The 14,616-nt window shown below is 57.9% G+C and overlaps 1 protein-coding gene across 1 annotated transcript in view; it reads left to right on the forward strand.

Annotated features, from left to right (window-relative positions):
- Positions 1-14,616, forward strand: part of CACNA1I (calcium voltage-gated channel subunit alpha1 I) — a 110,924-nt gene that overhangs the window by 76,810 nt on the left and 19,498 nt on the right. The window contains exons 11-24 of the mRNA XM_074375583.1: positions 3,999-4,150; positions 4,809-4,994; positions 5,306-5,423; positions 6,082-6,237; positions 6,730-6,823; positions 7,484-7,674; positions 8,336-8,815; positions 9,195-9,295; positions 10,034-10,157; positions 10,400-10,468; positions 11,014-11,198; positions 11,607-11,733; positions 13,029-13,154; positions 13,649-13,738. Of these exons, the coding sequence (XP_074231684.1) occupies positions 3,999-4,150; positions 4,809-4,994; positions 5,306-5,423; positions 6,082-6,237; positions 6,730-6,823; positions 7,484-7,674; positions 8,336-8,815; positions 9,195-9,295; positions 10,034-10,157; positions 10,400-10,468; positions 11,014-11,198; positions 11,607-11,733; positions 13,029-13,154; positions 13,649-13,738 (2,199 nt within the window). The remainder of the gene's footprint in view (positions 1-3,998; positions 4,151-4,808; positions 4,995-5,305; positions 5,424-6,081; positions 6,238-6,729; positions 6,824-7,483; positions 7,675-8,335; positions 8,816-9,194; positions 9,296-10,033; positions 10,158-10,399; positions 10,469-11,013; positions 11,199-11,606; positions 11,734-13,028; positions 13,155-13,648; positions 13,739-14,616) is intronic.

The raw sequence follows: 14,616 nt of genomic DNA on the forward strand, positions 1-14,616 counted from the left end.
GATACTGAGGTTGAGTTGGAGGTTCCACAGAGCCAGCAGGAGATGGGTGGGGAGGCACTGCTCCTGGGAGCAGGCTGTCTGAGCGCACCCCTCTCCTCCTGAGCTGGGCAATGCTGTCCTAGAGCTAGAGGATGGTGACCAAGTTGGACAACAAAAAAGAGGGTCAGGCTGAATGGGTAGCAGGGCAGGAGTGCAAGGAGCCTCTGTGGGGAAGGGCTGACCCTGGCTGGGGCAAGTCCACTCTCTCCAGCTCCCAGAAGACAGCATTCAGGGCCTCCAAATCAGTGGATGGGTCAAGTAGGCTTTATTCTCTTTTCAGCAGCTCCATCAAGTCACTGCCAACCCAGGTCTGGGGTGACTCCGGGAAGAGGAAGATAGAGTGGCTTAGTGCCCTACATTCCAGCTTCGTGAGGGCTTAGGGGAGAGAGACACCAACATGAGCTGCGGTTGGGGAAGGCTTCCTGGAGGTGGTGACACAGGAGATGGATCTTGAAGGATGACTCAGATTTCATTAGTGAGACAGGAGGGCCAGAGGCAGGCACCAGGAGCATACGCATTCCCATGTAAGACCCTGAGTCTTCAAGGAGGATGTGCACCTGGGGCAGGGCCAACAGCCCAGGAGGCTGAGGGGGTCTATTCATGAAGTCTTGAGACTGGCTTTATCCTTAGGGCAGTGGGGAGCCTTGGAAGGCTTGTAAGCAGGGCAGTGACGTGTCTGTGGTGAACTGGAGCCTCAAGTCAGAAAAGCAGGACAGGTAAAGACACTTGGGACATGGCAGAATGAGGGTGTGGGCCGGAGGGAGGAGACCGGTGTTTGAGATCTGATTCTACCACTGCTTGGCCATGGCCGGGGACTGTTGCTTCTCCTCTCTGAGCCTCAGTTTCCCTGTCTGTAAAATGGGGATACTATAGGGTAATGTTTGAGGCTTATACTGGATAATTCATGGAAAGTGCTTAGCGCTACCTCGCACGTGGGAGATGCTTTAATACCAGCTGCCATTATTATCATGGGGATGATGCTGGGCTCTAGGGGTTCCTGGGGGCAACTTAGAGACCCCTGCCTGACTGGGCCCTTATCTGCCCCTGCAGAAATGGTCAGAGGCCAGGCAGCCGGGCCTCCCAAGCCTGGCGTCCGGCAGGGATGAGCTGGTCCTGCCCCTACCCCTCTCCCTCTGCTTCTGGCCTCACCTCCCGCTGGCAGCCCCTCATCTGCCCTCTGTACTCCTGCCTCTGGCTTAACCTGGTTTTTCTTCCCCTGGCACCTCCTCTTCCATTGGATGGGTCTTTGCCATTTCCAGCCACCTGTCTGCAGTCTCTGTCTGTCTGTCTGTCTGCCTGCTCTCTCTCAGTTTCTGGCTCTGTCTCTAACTCACATACAGTGTCATGATCTTGGTCCCTCGCTATGTTTTTATCTTTATTTTTCTCTCTCTGTCTTGTCTCTCCACACCTTGCCTTTGCTTCTCACTCCCTGTGTCTATATGAGTCTGTCTGTCCGTCTCTCTTTTCGAGTCCCTCTCTGTCCATCTCTCTAATGGCTGCCCTGTCCCTCTCCACGTACCTCCCCCCTTAGTCTCTCACTCACTGTATCTGTATTTGTCTGTCTCTCTCTCCCGCTCACTGTCTCTCTCCCAGAAAAATGCTCGCAGGAGTGATGGGTGGTCCATTAGAAAAAGATTAACAGGTGTGCGCTTGACTAGAGAAACAGCTGTTCCAAGGGAGGAGGGGAGCAAGCAGGTGACCTTTCGGGGAGAGAGAGTGGGGTGGGGGCTCCTCCTCAGCTGCAGTTGGGCGGGAGTGTGTGCAGCACGTGTGGCCGGAGCCAGCGCTGGCCATTGTGGACTGTCAGCGGCCACATCTTTCATCTCTGTTTTGGCGGGCTGGGAAATTGGTGGCTCCGAGCAGCACCTGGGCCCTGGCTCAGCCAGGGATGCTGGGCCCCAGCCCCTCCTCACTGGGTGCCTCTCTCGGGGGCCCACTCCCCTTTTGGGACCATTTTGTGAGTCAAATGTAATTACAGATGGAAATAGCGCCTTCGCCTTTTATCTGGGCTTGAGAGGAGCTGGCAGTTTTATTAGATTTCTCAGACACCAGGCGGAAGCGGAGGGTTGGGTTATTTTTCTCTCATCTCCTTTTGACCCGAGTGGAATCAGCGTCAGGCCCTGAGGCCTGGTCCCCCGGTGGAGGGGCGGTGCTGGTGATGGGAGCTCTCCTGTCTCCCCCAGCCTTGGCTCGGGCTGGTCCCTGTGCCCAGATACCCTCTCTTCTCCCTGTCTCCTGCTCCCCCTTCAGCTTGAGGTCTCACTGAGATGTCACTTCCTCCAGGAAGCTGCTCCTGACTCCACTGTCTGTGTTCCCCCAAAACACCCTCAACCTTCCTCTGTTTTTAGCATCTGCCGACTGGTTTGTTAACTCGTGAAATGGGCTTTGTCAGTGGACCCTGCCCTTCTCAAGGGCAGGGAGAATGTCCTGATTCGTTCACCACTGCCCACCCTGGCTAGCACGAGCCCAGGACCTGACGGATGCTTGGAAGACCTGTGGAGTGTATGCAGCTGTGAATGAGTGGGTGGATGGGTGGATGAGTTTCAGGGGGCGGGTCGGGGTGTGTACTGGGAGAGTAGTTTGGCGTCTGACTTGGTGGCTCTGCCACAGCCTTGCTGTGTGGCAGTTCACTTCTCTGAGCCTCAGTTTCCTCATCTGTAAAATGGAGATGCCAACAGCGGCCTCATAGGTTGTCTGAGGCATCAGTAATTGTGTTGGTGTCGGGCTCAGCAGGGGCGCATGGTCAGGCTTGACAGATGGCCTTTCCCTTCTCCGTGATCAGGCGGGGACAGCCTGACTCAGTGGTGAGCAGAGACCAGACACTTCACTAGTCCTGGTGGGGCTGCAGAGGGGGAGAAGGGCTGGGGCCTCGTCTGGCCCTCATCTCACTCCCCTTGTTTTATGGGTGAGGAAACAGGCCTGGCCGAGGAGGAGGGGACCTGGAACCCTGCCCCTGGTCACGGCCAGCAGTGTGGCCTGTTTCAGACACTGGTGTCCCTCGAGTGGTCCCACTTGCAGGGCTGTCACTTGCTGCTAAAAACCAGCAGGTACACAGCTCCTGGAGTAGAGGATGGCTCTATGGCCAGGGGGACTAGCCTCCCTCTGACCCGCTGGTGACTTTGATTCTTAATCTCTCCGCCCTTAGTGTCCTCTGAGAAGTGTGTGAAGTAAGCCCTACCGAGCGGGTGGTCGGGTGGATTAAGAGCTGTCGAGGCACACGGTAGATGAACAGTCTCTGTCCTCCCTCAGGGGGCGTGGTGGTCTCCAGCCACATTGCTAGGAAAGTGGAGAGAAGGGAGGGCTGGATGGGGAGGTCTGCACAGGCAGGGGTTAAGGGCAGGAGTCTTGGAGCCAGGCTGCCTGAGTTTGAATCTTGGCTCTGCCCCTTGCTAGCTCTGCAGCCTCAGGCAGGGGACTGGCCTTCTCTGAATCTGTTTCCTCATCTGTATGATGGACTCCCGTGAGGGATTAAGTAACATGATGCCTATAAAATGCACAGAACAGGTCCTGCACATGCTCACTAAGTGGCTTAGGGTCATGGGCAAATAGGAAGTTTCAGCAGCTACTGGCCTGCCTTTCTGTCTTGTTCTGTGTTTAGTCATATGACCTTAGACTGGTTTCTGAGCCTTAGTTTCCTCATCTGTAAAATGGGTATCATAACATGGCCCTCAGTATGTAGTACCAGCATCTCTGCCAAATCTGTGGAAGGTCATTCCCATCTCAGTGGACCCCTCAGAATGGCAGAGATGCAGCAGAGTTGTCAGGTTCTTGAGGCCAAGTGCAGGGGGAGATGGAGCTCCAACGAGGACACCAACCTGCAGGTCATGGAGCCAGGGTGGCTGAGCCAGGCCTCCCTGCCTCTGCGGGGGTCCTGAAGCTGATGGGTGTCCAGAGGGAGGGACCCGCAGCTTCCCTCTGGCCTGACCGGGCTCCCATCCCCTGCCCCAACACCCCTACAGCCTGAGGAGCTGACCAACATCCTGGAGATCTGCAATGTGGTCTTCACCAGCATGTTTGCCCTGGAGATGCTCCTGAAGCTGGCTGCCTTCGGGCTTTTCGACTACCTGCGCAACCCTTACAACATCTTTGACAGCATCATTGTCATCATCAGGTGCCGACCCGCCCCCTGCCCCCAACCTTCCAGGCTGTGGGCCTAGAAACAGAGCGGAGCAGGAGGGGCACTTCGTGCACTGACCCCAGCCAGTAAATGAAGTATATGAAATGAAGGCAGCCAATCATCCTGAAACACAGTTACCAAAATATTGTAGAAGTTGTGACTTAGCAATATATGTGCTTCTGGATGAATGCATTAAATAGCAAGATCTAGTAGTGGGTCCATGACTACCACCATTCCAAAGAAAGGATGAGCATAAGTAATATTTGGAAATATCTGTATTGGCCACCATGTGATAGAAAAATATCAGTGATTTCAATTGGCTACGAGGCCATAGAAACTGCTAATTCTCTGTTGTTTGTTGTTGACATTTGTAATCAAAAGAATGTTAAATCTCAAAAAGTGGTCAGTGACATTCATGGACCATAGACTTCTTGGGGGGGCGTCCACAGAATCCAGGTTCAGAGCTCCGGATTTAGGGTGCACGGAAGTGCAATGACTTGTGAAACAATATTCCTTGGATGAATGAGTGAATAAATGGAAGCTCTCCGTCTCTCCATCCTCCCCGGCCTCTCCTTCCTCTGCCTTCATCTCCTCCTGGCCTCCCTCCTGCCTCTCTCCCTCCCTACCCCTGCTGGCCCCCTCCCGGCTGCAGCATCTGGGAGATTGTGGGGCAGGCGGATGGCGGGCTGTCGGTGCTGCGGACCTTCCGGCTGCTGCGGGTGCTGAAGCTGGTGCGCTTCATGCCCGCGCTGCGGCGCCAGCTCGTGGTGCTCATGAAGACCATGGACAACGTGGCCACCTTCTGCATGCTTCTCATGCTCTTTATCTTCATCTTCAGGTGAGCCCGCCACCCTGGAGGCCACACCTGTGGGGTCTGCTGGGGCCGTGGTTAGGAGCCTGGGAGTGTGGGTGGTTGAGCTTCTCTGGGTACCACCCCAGACCTGGGTGTGAATCCTGGCACCATCACTTAACCCCCTAATGGCTCTAGGCAAGTACCACCCCTCTGAGCCTCGGTGTTCACTTCTGTAAAATGGGACCAACACTGCCTCCTCCCATCTTACTCGGTTGCTCAGGAATGAAAGGTGGGTGGGCAAAGAGCTTGGTGTGTGTGTGTGTGAGTCCCTTGAGCCACCTCCATCCCTCCCCCAGCATCCTCGGGATGCACATCTTTGGCTGCAAATTCAGCCTTCGCACGGACACGGGAGACACGGTCCCTGACCGGAAGAACTTTGACTCCCTGCTGTGGGCCATCGTCACAGTGTTCCAGGTAAGCAGCGGAACATGTCCATGTCTGTCCAGGGAAGGGGTTTCTCCCAGGATCGCTCTTTGGAGGTGCCCCCAGCCTCAGAGAATTCAGGGAAGAGCAGCAGCCTGACAGTGAGGCCCCTCAGCCCCAGCCTCCAGTGGGCAGGTCCGGAGTGCGGGGCCAGGCTGGGAGCTGGGTTGACTGCCTGATGCCTGTCCCTGCCCCTCCACTCCTGCCCCAAGACTTTGGATTCATCCCTGAGACTGTTTCTTCACATGTACCATAGTGTGGTTGAATGGCTGTGTGCACACAGTTGTGGTAAGGGCAGAGGGAACAAGGGGAAGAGGCGGGGGCGGGGGTGGCTTGTGCCCTGGGTGATGGGATAGGCTGCTGAGAGGATGGGGTTATGGGAGCAGTCAGGATGGAGCACCACGAGTGTGTGATGCAGGCCTTGAGGGTGTGGGCAGACAGACAGCAGGAAGATCGTGTGTGTGTGTGTGTGTGTGTGTGTGTGTGTGTGTGTGTGTGTGTGTGTGTGTGTGTTGTATGCCCAAGCACATGTGACAGGCTGCTGTAGGTGTGCATGGGCTGCAGCACGCCTGAAGCTAGTCCACCCGGTTGGCTGGGCTGGGGCCTGGGGCTCTCTGGGGCTGAGCCCTTATTCCCCGTTCCCCCACAGATCCTCACCCAGGAGGACTGGAACGTCGTCCTCTACAATGGCATGGCCTCCACCTCCCCCTGGGCCTCCCTCTACTTCGTTGCCCTCATGACCTTTGGCAACTATGTGCTCTTCAACCTGCTGGTGGCCATCCTGGTGGAGGGCTTCCAGGCAGAGGTGACTGTGGCCCTGGTGGAAGATGCACTCTTTTGGGGCCTGCACGAGACTGGGTGGGGGGATCCGGATGGGGGAGGATTGTGAGTCAAACATCTAGCAGGCACTGGGTCTCCAGAGGAAGGGGTTGCCCATGAGGCAGTAGAGGCAGTGAACTCTCCATCACAGGAAGTGTGCAAATGGAGGCTGCATCTAGGATCCCTGTCTTTTTCCCAGGGGTGCAGGACTAGGCCTCTCTACCTCTGAGATTCTAAGATCTCCAAGATCTGGGATTCTGGATCACAGCTCCTCCATTTTATGAGGCTTTGGGGATACTTACAGTCAGGCAGATGTGGGTTTGTGGCCCAGATCCTCGTTAGCTTCTCACTTCCCTTTTCTGAGCCTCAGTTTCACTATCTATAAAATGGGGGGAGGGTGAAAACACCTATTGAAAAATTCAGGAGGGAGGGAAGGGCTTAGCTGACTTTTGTTCCAATGTGAGGGACCGTCTCCCAGGGCGACGCCAATCGCTCGTACTCGGACGAGGACCAGAGTTCATCCAACATGGAGGAGTTTGACAAGCTCCAAGAGGGCCTGGACGGCGGCGGAGGTAAACAGACCTCCACTTGTCACCTAGGAGGCCAGGACTCTTCCCCTGAGATCTAGGTGGGCAAAGGGCATAGCATCTGGTTTCCCCTCAAGCCAAGGTTCGGGGACAGCTAATTCTCTGTCGCTTCTTATTTACACTTACTATTGAAAGAAAAGCTAAATCTCAAAAGTCCAGTGACATTCATGGCTCTCCTGAATTCTAGCCACAGGGGTAGCTGCAGCCCACCCTCACCCCTCCACACAGCATGGCCTGTTGGGAAGAGCCTTCAGCCTCAGGATGCCTGGGTTCTGTTTAGCACCTCTGGGCAGCTTGGAACAAACTTCCCCAACCCATGCAGTGTCCTTCTTGGTAGCCAGGCTGGACAGTATCTGCCTGCTTCCTGCAGTGGCCAGAGTGAGGTTCTCATGAGCTGGCCCTGAACACAGTAGGCAAGGGATCCACTCATCCAGAAATAAAGCTGAGAGCCTTGCAGTTGGGGCAGAGGGGAGGCACACGTGATGATGTCCAACCGGGAAGACTTCCTGGTGGAGGAAGTCTCTCCAGAAAAACTCTTAATTTCTGTTACTGTCCATGTCTGTTTCTTTTCCTCATGGCTTCTTTTGCTCTTGTTCTGTCCTTCTGTCTGCCCCTCCCTCTGTATTTCAACCCCCCCACCCCCAGATCCCAAGCTCTGCCCAATCCCCATGACTCCCAATGGGCACCTGGACCCCAATCTCCCCCTGGGTGGACATCTGGCTGCAGCATCTGCCCCTCGCTTCTCAGTGCAGCCAGACCCCGTGCTAATGGCCCTGGACTCACGCAAGAGCAGTGTCATGTCACTGGGGAGGGTGAGCTACGACCAGCGCTCCCTGGTGAGTCCTTGTGGGGTGCTCTGCCTGGTTGCTCCCTGCTGGTTGTGTGCTGAGGGACCTTGGGGAGAAATGCCTGCCAGTTCAGCCCCAGACTGGTGCCTAGGCTTAGGGCACCAGACTGTCTAGCCAGAACCAGGCAGGGACCATGTCTGTTGCATTCCTGGATGCCGAGGGATCGCGCAGGACTTGGCAACAAGGAAAAAATGAATGAGTAGTGCCAGTGGATCTGGTGTAGGGAACTGGGTTTTTGTCTCAGCAGCAATGTGTAGGGTAAAGAGTTGGGCTTTGAGGTGGTGCAGACCTGAGCTTGAATCTGGCCTCTGCCACTGCCAACCTTTGTAACTGTGAACAAGTTACAGCCCTTCTTTGAGCCTCAGTTTCCTTTCCTGCAAAATGGGCAGATACCCTAACTTGCTGTACCTTTCTCAAGAGAAGTGAAGTGGCAGGAAGGGACATAGCCACAGGGTGGAGGTGCCCTCATGTCCCTAGATGTGGCTAGAGTGAGAGGCAGGACAGGGAGAAAACCCCTGAGGTCCAGCCTGTTCTGTCACCCATTAGACGGGTGGGTGGCCCTCATTGGGCCTCAGCGGGTGTGCAGGGTGTTAGTCACAACCATGGGTGTGTGTGATGGGGCTGACCAGAGTCCCGGGCTTCCTCCCAGTCCAGCTCTCGGAGCTCCTACTACGGGCCGTGGGGCCGCAGTGGGGCCTGGGCCAGCCGCCGCTCCAGCTGGAACAGCCTCAAGCACAAGCCACCGTCGGCGGAGCACGAGTCCCTGCTCTCCGCGGAGCGTGGCGTCGGCGGCGGCACCGCCGGGGGCTGCGAGGGTGCCCGGGAAGAGGGGCCGCCGCGGGCCGCGCCCCTCCACATCCCGCACGCGCACCACGCGCATCATGGTCCCCATCCGGCGCACCGTCACCGCCACCACCGCCGGACGCTGTCGCTCGACACCAGAGACTCGGTGGACCTGGCCGAGCTGGTACCCACCGTGGGCACTCACCCCCGGGCGGCTTGGAGGGCTGCAGGCCCGGCCCCCGGGCACGAGGACTGCAATGGGAGGATGCCTAGCATCGCCAAGGATGTCTTCACCAAGATGGACGACCGCCGGGACCGCGGGGAGGATGAGGAGGAGATGGACTACGTGAGTGCGCGGGGCTCTAGGGCCGGGCCGAGGGGCCCACGAGAAGATCGGACAGAAGCCGGAAGGGTGCGAGGGGCGGGGCTGGAGTGGGAGGGCCCGACCAGGCCCCGCCCTAAGGGGGCAAGGCCAAAGGCCAAAGGCCAAGAGGGAAGAGGGCTTCAAGTGAGTGAGCAGGGGACCAGAACTGCCCACCTCTGAGCTGGGCGCGCCCATGGGAGAAAAACTCTCCCTGCCTCCCCTGGAGGGGGCGAGGGTTCTGGGTTGATGGGAGAGCTCGGAGGTCATCCAGTGGCCCCATTTTGCTAGATGGCCAGGGTGGGCGGAGATGAGCAGCTCTGGGCAGCGCTGATGCGCCTGCACTCCATCCTTCTCTTGCCAGACTCTGTGCTTCCGTGTCCGCAAGATGATTGACGTCTACAAGCCTGACTGGTGCGAAGTCCGTGAAGACTGGTCTGTCTACCTCTTCTCCCCGGAGAACAGGTGGGCAGGGCCAGGCTTGGGATGAGGTTAGAGTAGGGGGTTGACACGTCTGGGAGGAAGAGATTTCTGCCAAGCCAAGCAAGGCCACTGGGGAGTTCCCCACACCCCAGAGGACTCTCCTGGCCTTGTAGTGGAGGGTCTGCAGAGGAGGGTAGTGTTCGTGTGGGGGCTTTCCTGGGCATCTCCTCTACTCTAGGCCATCCCTGTGCTGGGCACCAGGTTGAACAAATCTTTAGTAACTTGGGGTGCTTCCATCTGGAGGCAGGCATCCTAAGGCTTCCTGGGGGAGGAGGCCTTTGTGCTGGACTTTGGAGGCAGACAAAGTTCTGTAGATGAAGATGGGGTTGTGAAGAAGTGGAGGCTGGTCCAGATAGAGGGCGCAGCCCAAGGGAAGACCTGGGGGCAGAAGCTGAGGGTATCAGGTAACATGTGTCCATGCGGCTGGAGAACAAGGCTCAGGGATTCAGGCCAGTGTTTGGAAAGCCTTGAGTACCAGGGGTAGGTGGGTGCCCATCATCCTGTGGTGCCAGAAGTTTGCAGCGTGGTCAGTGGAAGTGGCTTCAGGTGGGCATCCTGAGCAGATATGAAGTCTCCACCTGTTGTGTGGCCAGAGGAGAATAGAAGGGTCAGCTTCCTCTAGGCCATCCTGGCCCCCATGTGCTTGGGCCTTCTGCCTTTCTCCTGGGCAGGGTGAGGGGCAAACCGACACTCGCATGGCCTCCTGCCCTCCCTGCCCAGGTTCCGGGTCCTGTGTCAGACCATCATCGCCCACAGGCTCTTTGACTACGTTGTCTTGGCCTTCATCTTCCTCAATTGCATTACCATTGCCCTGGAGCGGCCCCAGATTGAGGCCGGCAGCACTGTGAGTGGCTGGGGACTTCCGGCCATGCAAGGGACGAGGCAGAGGGGCAGGCCACCAGGGCCTGCTGTGGGACAGCGTGCAGGGCTGAAGGGCTTGGAGGGCTCAGCGAGGCCGAATGCCAGGCTGGGAGGTGTGGCAGGGAGCTTGGAACTGGGGGGGGGGGGGGGGCTGCCTCCTTAGCCTGTGAAGGGGCAGTCTCTCCGGGATGCCCCTGGGCCCATGGTATCCCCCGGCTCTTTCAGGAACGCATCTTCCTCACTGTGTCCAACTACATCTTCACAGCCATCTTCGTGGGCGAGATGACACTAAAGGTACCTGGCTTCACCTGGGACCTCTCCCAACCCTTGTCCAGGGCTCCAGGCCCCGGCCCAGGCCCCCCTCAGCTTGTTACTCACCTGCCCCTCAGCAGAATTCCACAGGTGGCCTTGGAGGCCTACCCCTACTTGGTGCCAGCAGCTGGGTTGGGCTACTTGGAGCGGGGAGTGGGGGCAGTCCCCACTCTCCAACAGCTCACAGTCCACTTCCAGTGTAACAGAGGTAGCTCCGGGAGGTCGGGGCACTGGGGGAAGTTTCCATCTATGATGCTTCCCAGAGTGCATGGCTTCAAATTGGGTTTGCCAGATGTGCGGGGAGAAGGCAACGGGGCAGTTGTGGGCCTGTGCTTCAGGGATCGGCTCCTTAGATAGGTGGAGACCTACCTATAAGCCACCTTCAGAGGGGGTGGCTGGGCAGGAGTCTCCTACTGCCCATGCACTCCCCACTGCCTGAAGCCTACCTGACTCTGTCCCTCACCCACCTGACCTCGCCCTGCCCCATGGCGGAGTCCGGCTGACCCCTCCCATTGCCCCTCCCCCAGGTGGTCTCGCTGGGCCTGTACTTCGGCGAGCAGGCATACTTGCGCAGCAGCTGGAATGTGCTGGACGGCTTCCTCGTCTTCGTGTCAATCATTGACATCGTGGTGTCAGTCGCCTCGGCTGGGGGAGCCAAGATCCTGGGGGTCCTCCGAGTCCTGCGGCTCCTGCGCACCCTACGACCCCTGCGGTGACGACCCTGCCCCATGGGTGGGGGAATCCTTGCACTGTCCAAGGAAGCCCCCAGAGTCTCAGTGGACCCCTCACTCCGGCCCTCCACCCTGCTCTGTCCTCGTAGCAGGCGCCAAGCACCAGAGGGGTGGGCCCTGGTCCTGGGGGAGGAGCCTGGAACAGGTGCTGGAAGGCAGGGTCTGAAGGTGGCCTCCAGTCTCTCTGTGTCCTTGGGTGGCCTCTGGGCCTTGGTGTCTAGAGGAGGGTGTGATGTGGATCCTAAGGGGATGGGGTGAAAGCATAGCGCTTTGCTTTGTGTATAGATCTGGGGCCTGGTGTCCTCTGCCCTGGTGACTCTGGGCCAAGGAGGTGTGTCTCCAGGCCTGGCTAAGGGCTAACAGTGCCCTTGGCCCCTCTCTGCCTGCAGTGTCATCAGCCGGGCACCTGGCCTGAAGCTGGTGGTAGAGACACTCATCTCCTCCCTGAAGCCCATCGGCAACATCGTCCTCATTTGCTGTGCCTTCTTCATTATCTTTGGCATCTTGGGGGTGCAGGTGAGGGGTACCCAGGCTGGGCAGGCAGGGGTGGGGGGCTCTGTGGTCGGGGAAGGGGCTCCACACTCCTGCCCAACTCTCCCGACTTTGTGCCAGGTGGTCCTGGTGGAGCAGCCGTGGTCCCTGCCAGCAGTGAGCTCCCCTTCCAGGGAGGGAGGCAGACAAGGCCCCAGTGGCTGATTGCAGGGCAATCTGGGTAAATGGGATCCCAGGGATCCGAGGTATGCAGGAACGCAGGTCTGGGCTGGGGACAATGGAGAAAACAGCCTGAGGAGGTGGCCTCTGCACTGGGCCTTGAAGGACAGGTGATTTGGGCAAGTCACCATGGGGGGAAGTGGTTTCAGGGGCAGATGGGTACCTGTAGGGAGGTGGGACCAAGCAGGGCATTTTTGGGGAGAGAACTTGGAGCTATAGTGGGTGTAGAGAGATGAGCTGGGCCAAGTGGGAAGAGACCTGGAATGGCAGCTAAGGAGTTGGGCTTGGCTTCTCTGGGGTCAAGGCCATGGCTGGTCTCTGACCCACGCAGGGCTTTGAACTGACTCAGATTTTGGTTTGGAGGTCAACACAGGAATAGGAAGGGGCAGATCACAAAGTACGTGTTGGGACAGTGGGAATGACCTGGGCCTCCTGGGGCCTGAGCTGCTGCTGAGACCGTTTCTTGAGGGTCTGAGCCCTACTCTAAGGCTCCCAGGCTCCCCACCTGGCCCTGTGTTTGGGGCTGCAGCTTTGCAGGAGCCCTGTGCACAGGTGTCCTTTGGGGTTGCTGAGAGGTTCACAGCACAGCTGCTTGGGCAGGAGGGGCTTGGTGTGGACCCGGTGTGAACAGTGACCCTGCCCTTCCAGGCAGTTGACATGGAGAAGGCTTGGGTCCCTAGAAGGAGTCCCTGTACTTCTCTTTCTCTCCCCCTTGGGGCCCGCAGGCAGCACTCTCGCATGGAGTCCCTGCCCGAATCCCCAGTGTGGGTACTGGGGTCTGATCTCCGGGGTCTGAGGAAGAGCTAGGCTTCAGACAGACCAGAGTGTGAACCTTGCCTCTGCCACCTCCTAAACCTCAAATGACTTTGGGAAAATTACCTTACACCCCTGGCTCTCAGTCTCCTCACCTGTGAGACAGGATGAGAGTAGCCCCACCTCACACTAGGGACATGGAGGGATGGTGTGGTCCAGGGCTTGGCTCAGGCTGTGCACAGAAGAAGTGCCCCCGGAGGGCGGGTCCTTCTTCTGATGTGCAACCCACTCCCACCCTCTGGGAGCATTGGCAGGACAGTCACTAACCCTGTGTCCCTACCCGCTAGCTCTTCAAGGGCAAGTTCTACCACTGTCTGGGTGTAGACACCCGCAACATCACCAACCGTTCCGACTGCGTGGCCGCCAACTACCGCTGGGTCCATCACAAGTACAACTTCGACAATCTGGGCCAGGTGAGCACCCCCACCAACCCTTGACCTGACCCATCCCCGGTGGGTGGAGGTGATGGCTTTTTGGTGCCAACAGCCCTGGGATTACAGACCAGCCTCCAGTCCTGCCCTGCAGCACTTCTGCTTTCCAAGCCTTGGTTTCCTCTTCTGCAAAATGGGCAGAACTCACTTTACAGGTAGCATGAGGCTTAAGACCCTGATTGCTGAGTGTCCAGCAGGTGCCTGGCACTTAGTAAGTGCTTCAGTGGGGATTGGTTCCTGGTCCCCACCTTCCACTCAGCGGACCTTGATAGGAGTTTTGGAGTCAGCCAGACCTGGTGTGAATCCTGCTTCTGCTACTTACTGTACTTACCTCAGTTTCCAGCTCTGCCCTCAACGTGGGGAAGGCCTCTTGGTCCCTCTGCCACCCAAAAGCATAAAAATGGTGAGGAGGGGCAAATTAAGCCTGCATTGCCTGCCCTCACCACCCCTGTCCCCTTTCTTCCTGTGTCTTCCAGGCCCTGATGTCCCTCTTTGTCCTGGCCTCCAAGGATGGCTGGGTGAACATCATGTACAATGGACTGGATGCTGTCGCTGTGGACCAGCAAGTGGGTGTGGCTGAGGTCAAGTCCAGCCAGGGCAGCGGGGGCAGGACACGGAGTCTTTGGGGCCTAGGGGTCTGAAGCTGGTGTCAGGAAACCCCAGTGTCTCCCACTGTCAACCACAGCCCACCCCTTCCCCACCTGGCCTGTATCCTCCACCATTAGAGCTGCTCTCTGGCTAGCATAAGTCACTGTGTCCTCTGCTTCAACAAACCCGGCTCTGCAAGCTGGCTGTGCCTGGAGGGCTGCACAGCCTGTGGGTGGAGAACCTAGTGTCGGAGGAGGAGAGGGGCCGAGTACAGCTGCGAGGGATAGCAGGTGCAGGCTTGGGGTGGGACAGTGACGTGTTCAGGGAGTCGAGAGTCGAGGGCCAGGGTAGAAAGTGGAAGGAGAGTGGCAGGAGGTGGGTGCGGGAGGTAAGCAGGGCGGGAAAGTCAGGAAGACCTGTGCGTGCAGCTGGGGCTGGAGTATATCTGAGGGCCATGGGAGTCAGTGAAGGCATTACAGCCACGTTAGCTTGTGGGAGCTTCCTGGGGGCTGCTGGGTGAGGATGGGTTTGGGGTGCCAGGGTGGAAGGGGTCAGGGAGGAGGCTGGGCCTGAAAGGAGGCCTGAGCCCTCGCTCCCAAGATCTCCCTGAGAGCAGGGGTCCCCTCTCGGGCTGGGTGGGGACTTTAGACAAGACATGTGGCTGACCAGGGTCAGCAGTCAGGGTCATTCCAGTAGAGAGATACTCTAGGTCACAGCAAGGCCCACTCACTGAAGGAATCAGGCCTGAAGGTAACTTCTAGGCCTGTAGCTGACCTCAGGCTCTTGGCTTCATGGGCCTCACCCAACTCGAGCTGGAGGTGGAAGTGGAGGATGGAGATGTGGGGGAATGGGAACG

This window comes from Camelus bactrianus, chromosome 12 (assembly GCF_048773025.1).
Source record: "Camelus bactrianus isolate YW-2024 breed Bactrian camel chromosome 12, ASM4877302v1, whole genome shotgun sequence".
Taxonomy (NCBI): domain Eukaryota; kingdom Metazoa; phylum Chordata; class Mammalia; order Artiodactyla; family Camelidae; genus Camelus; species Camelus bactrianus.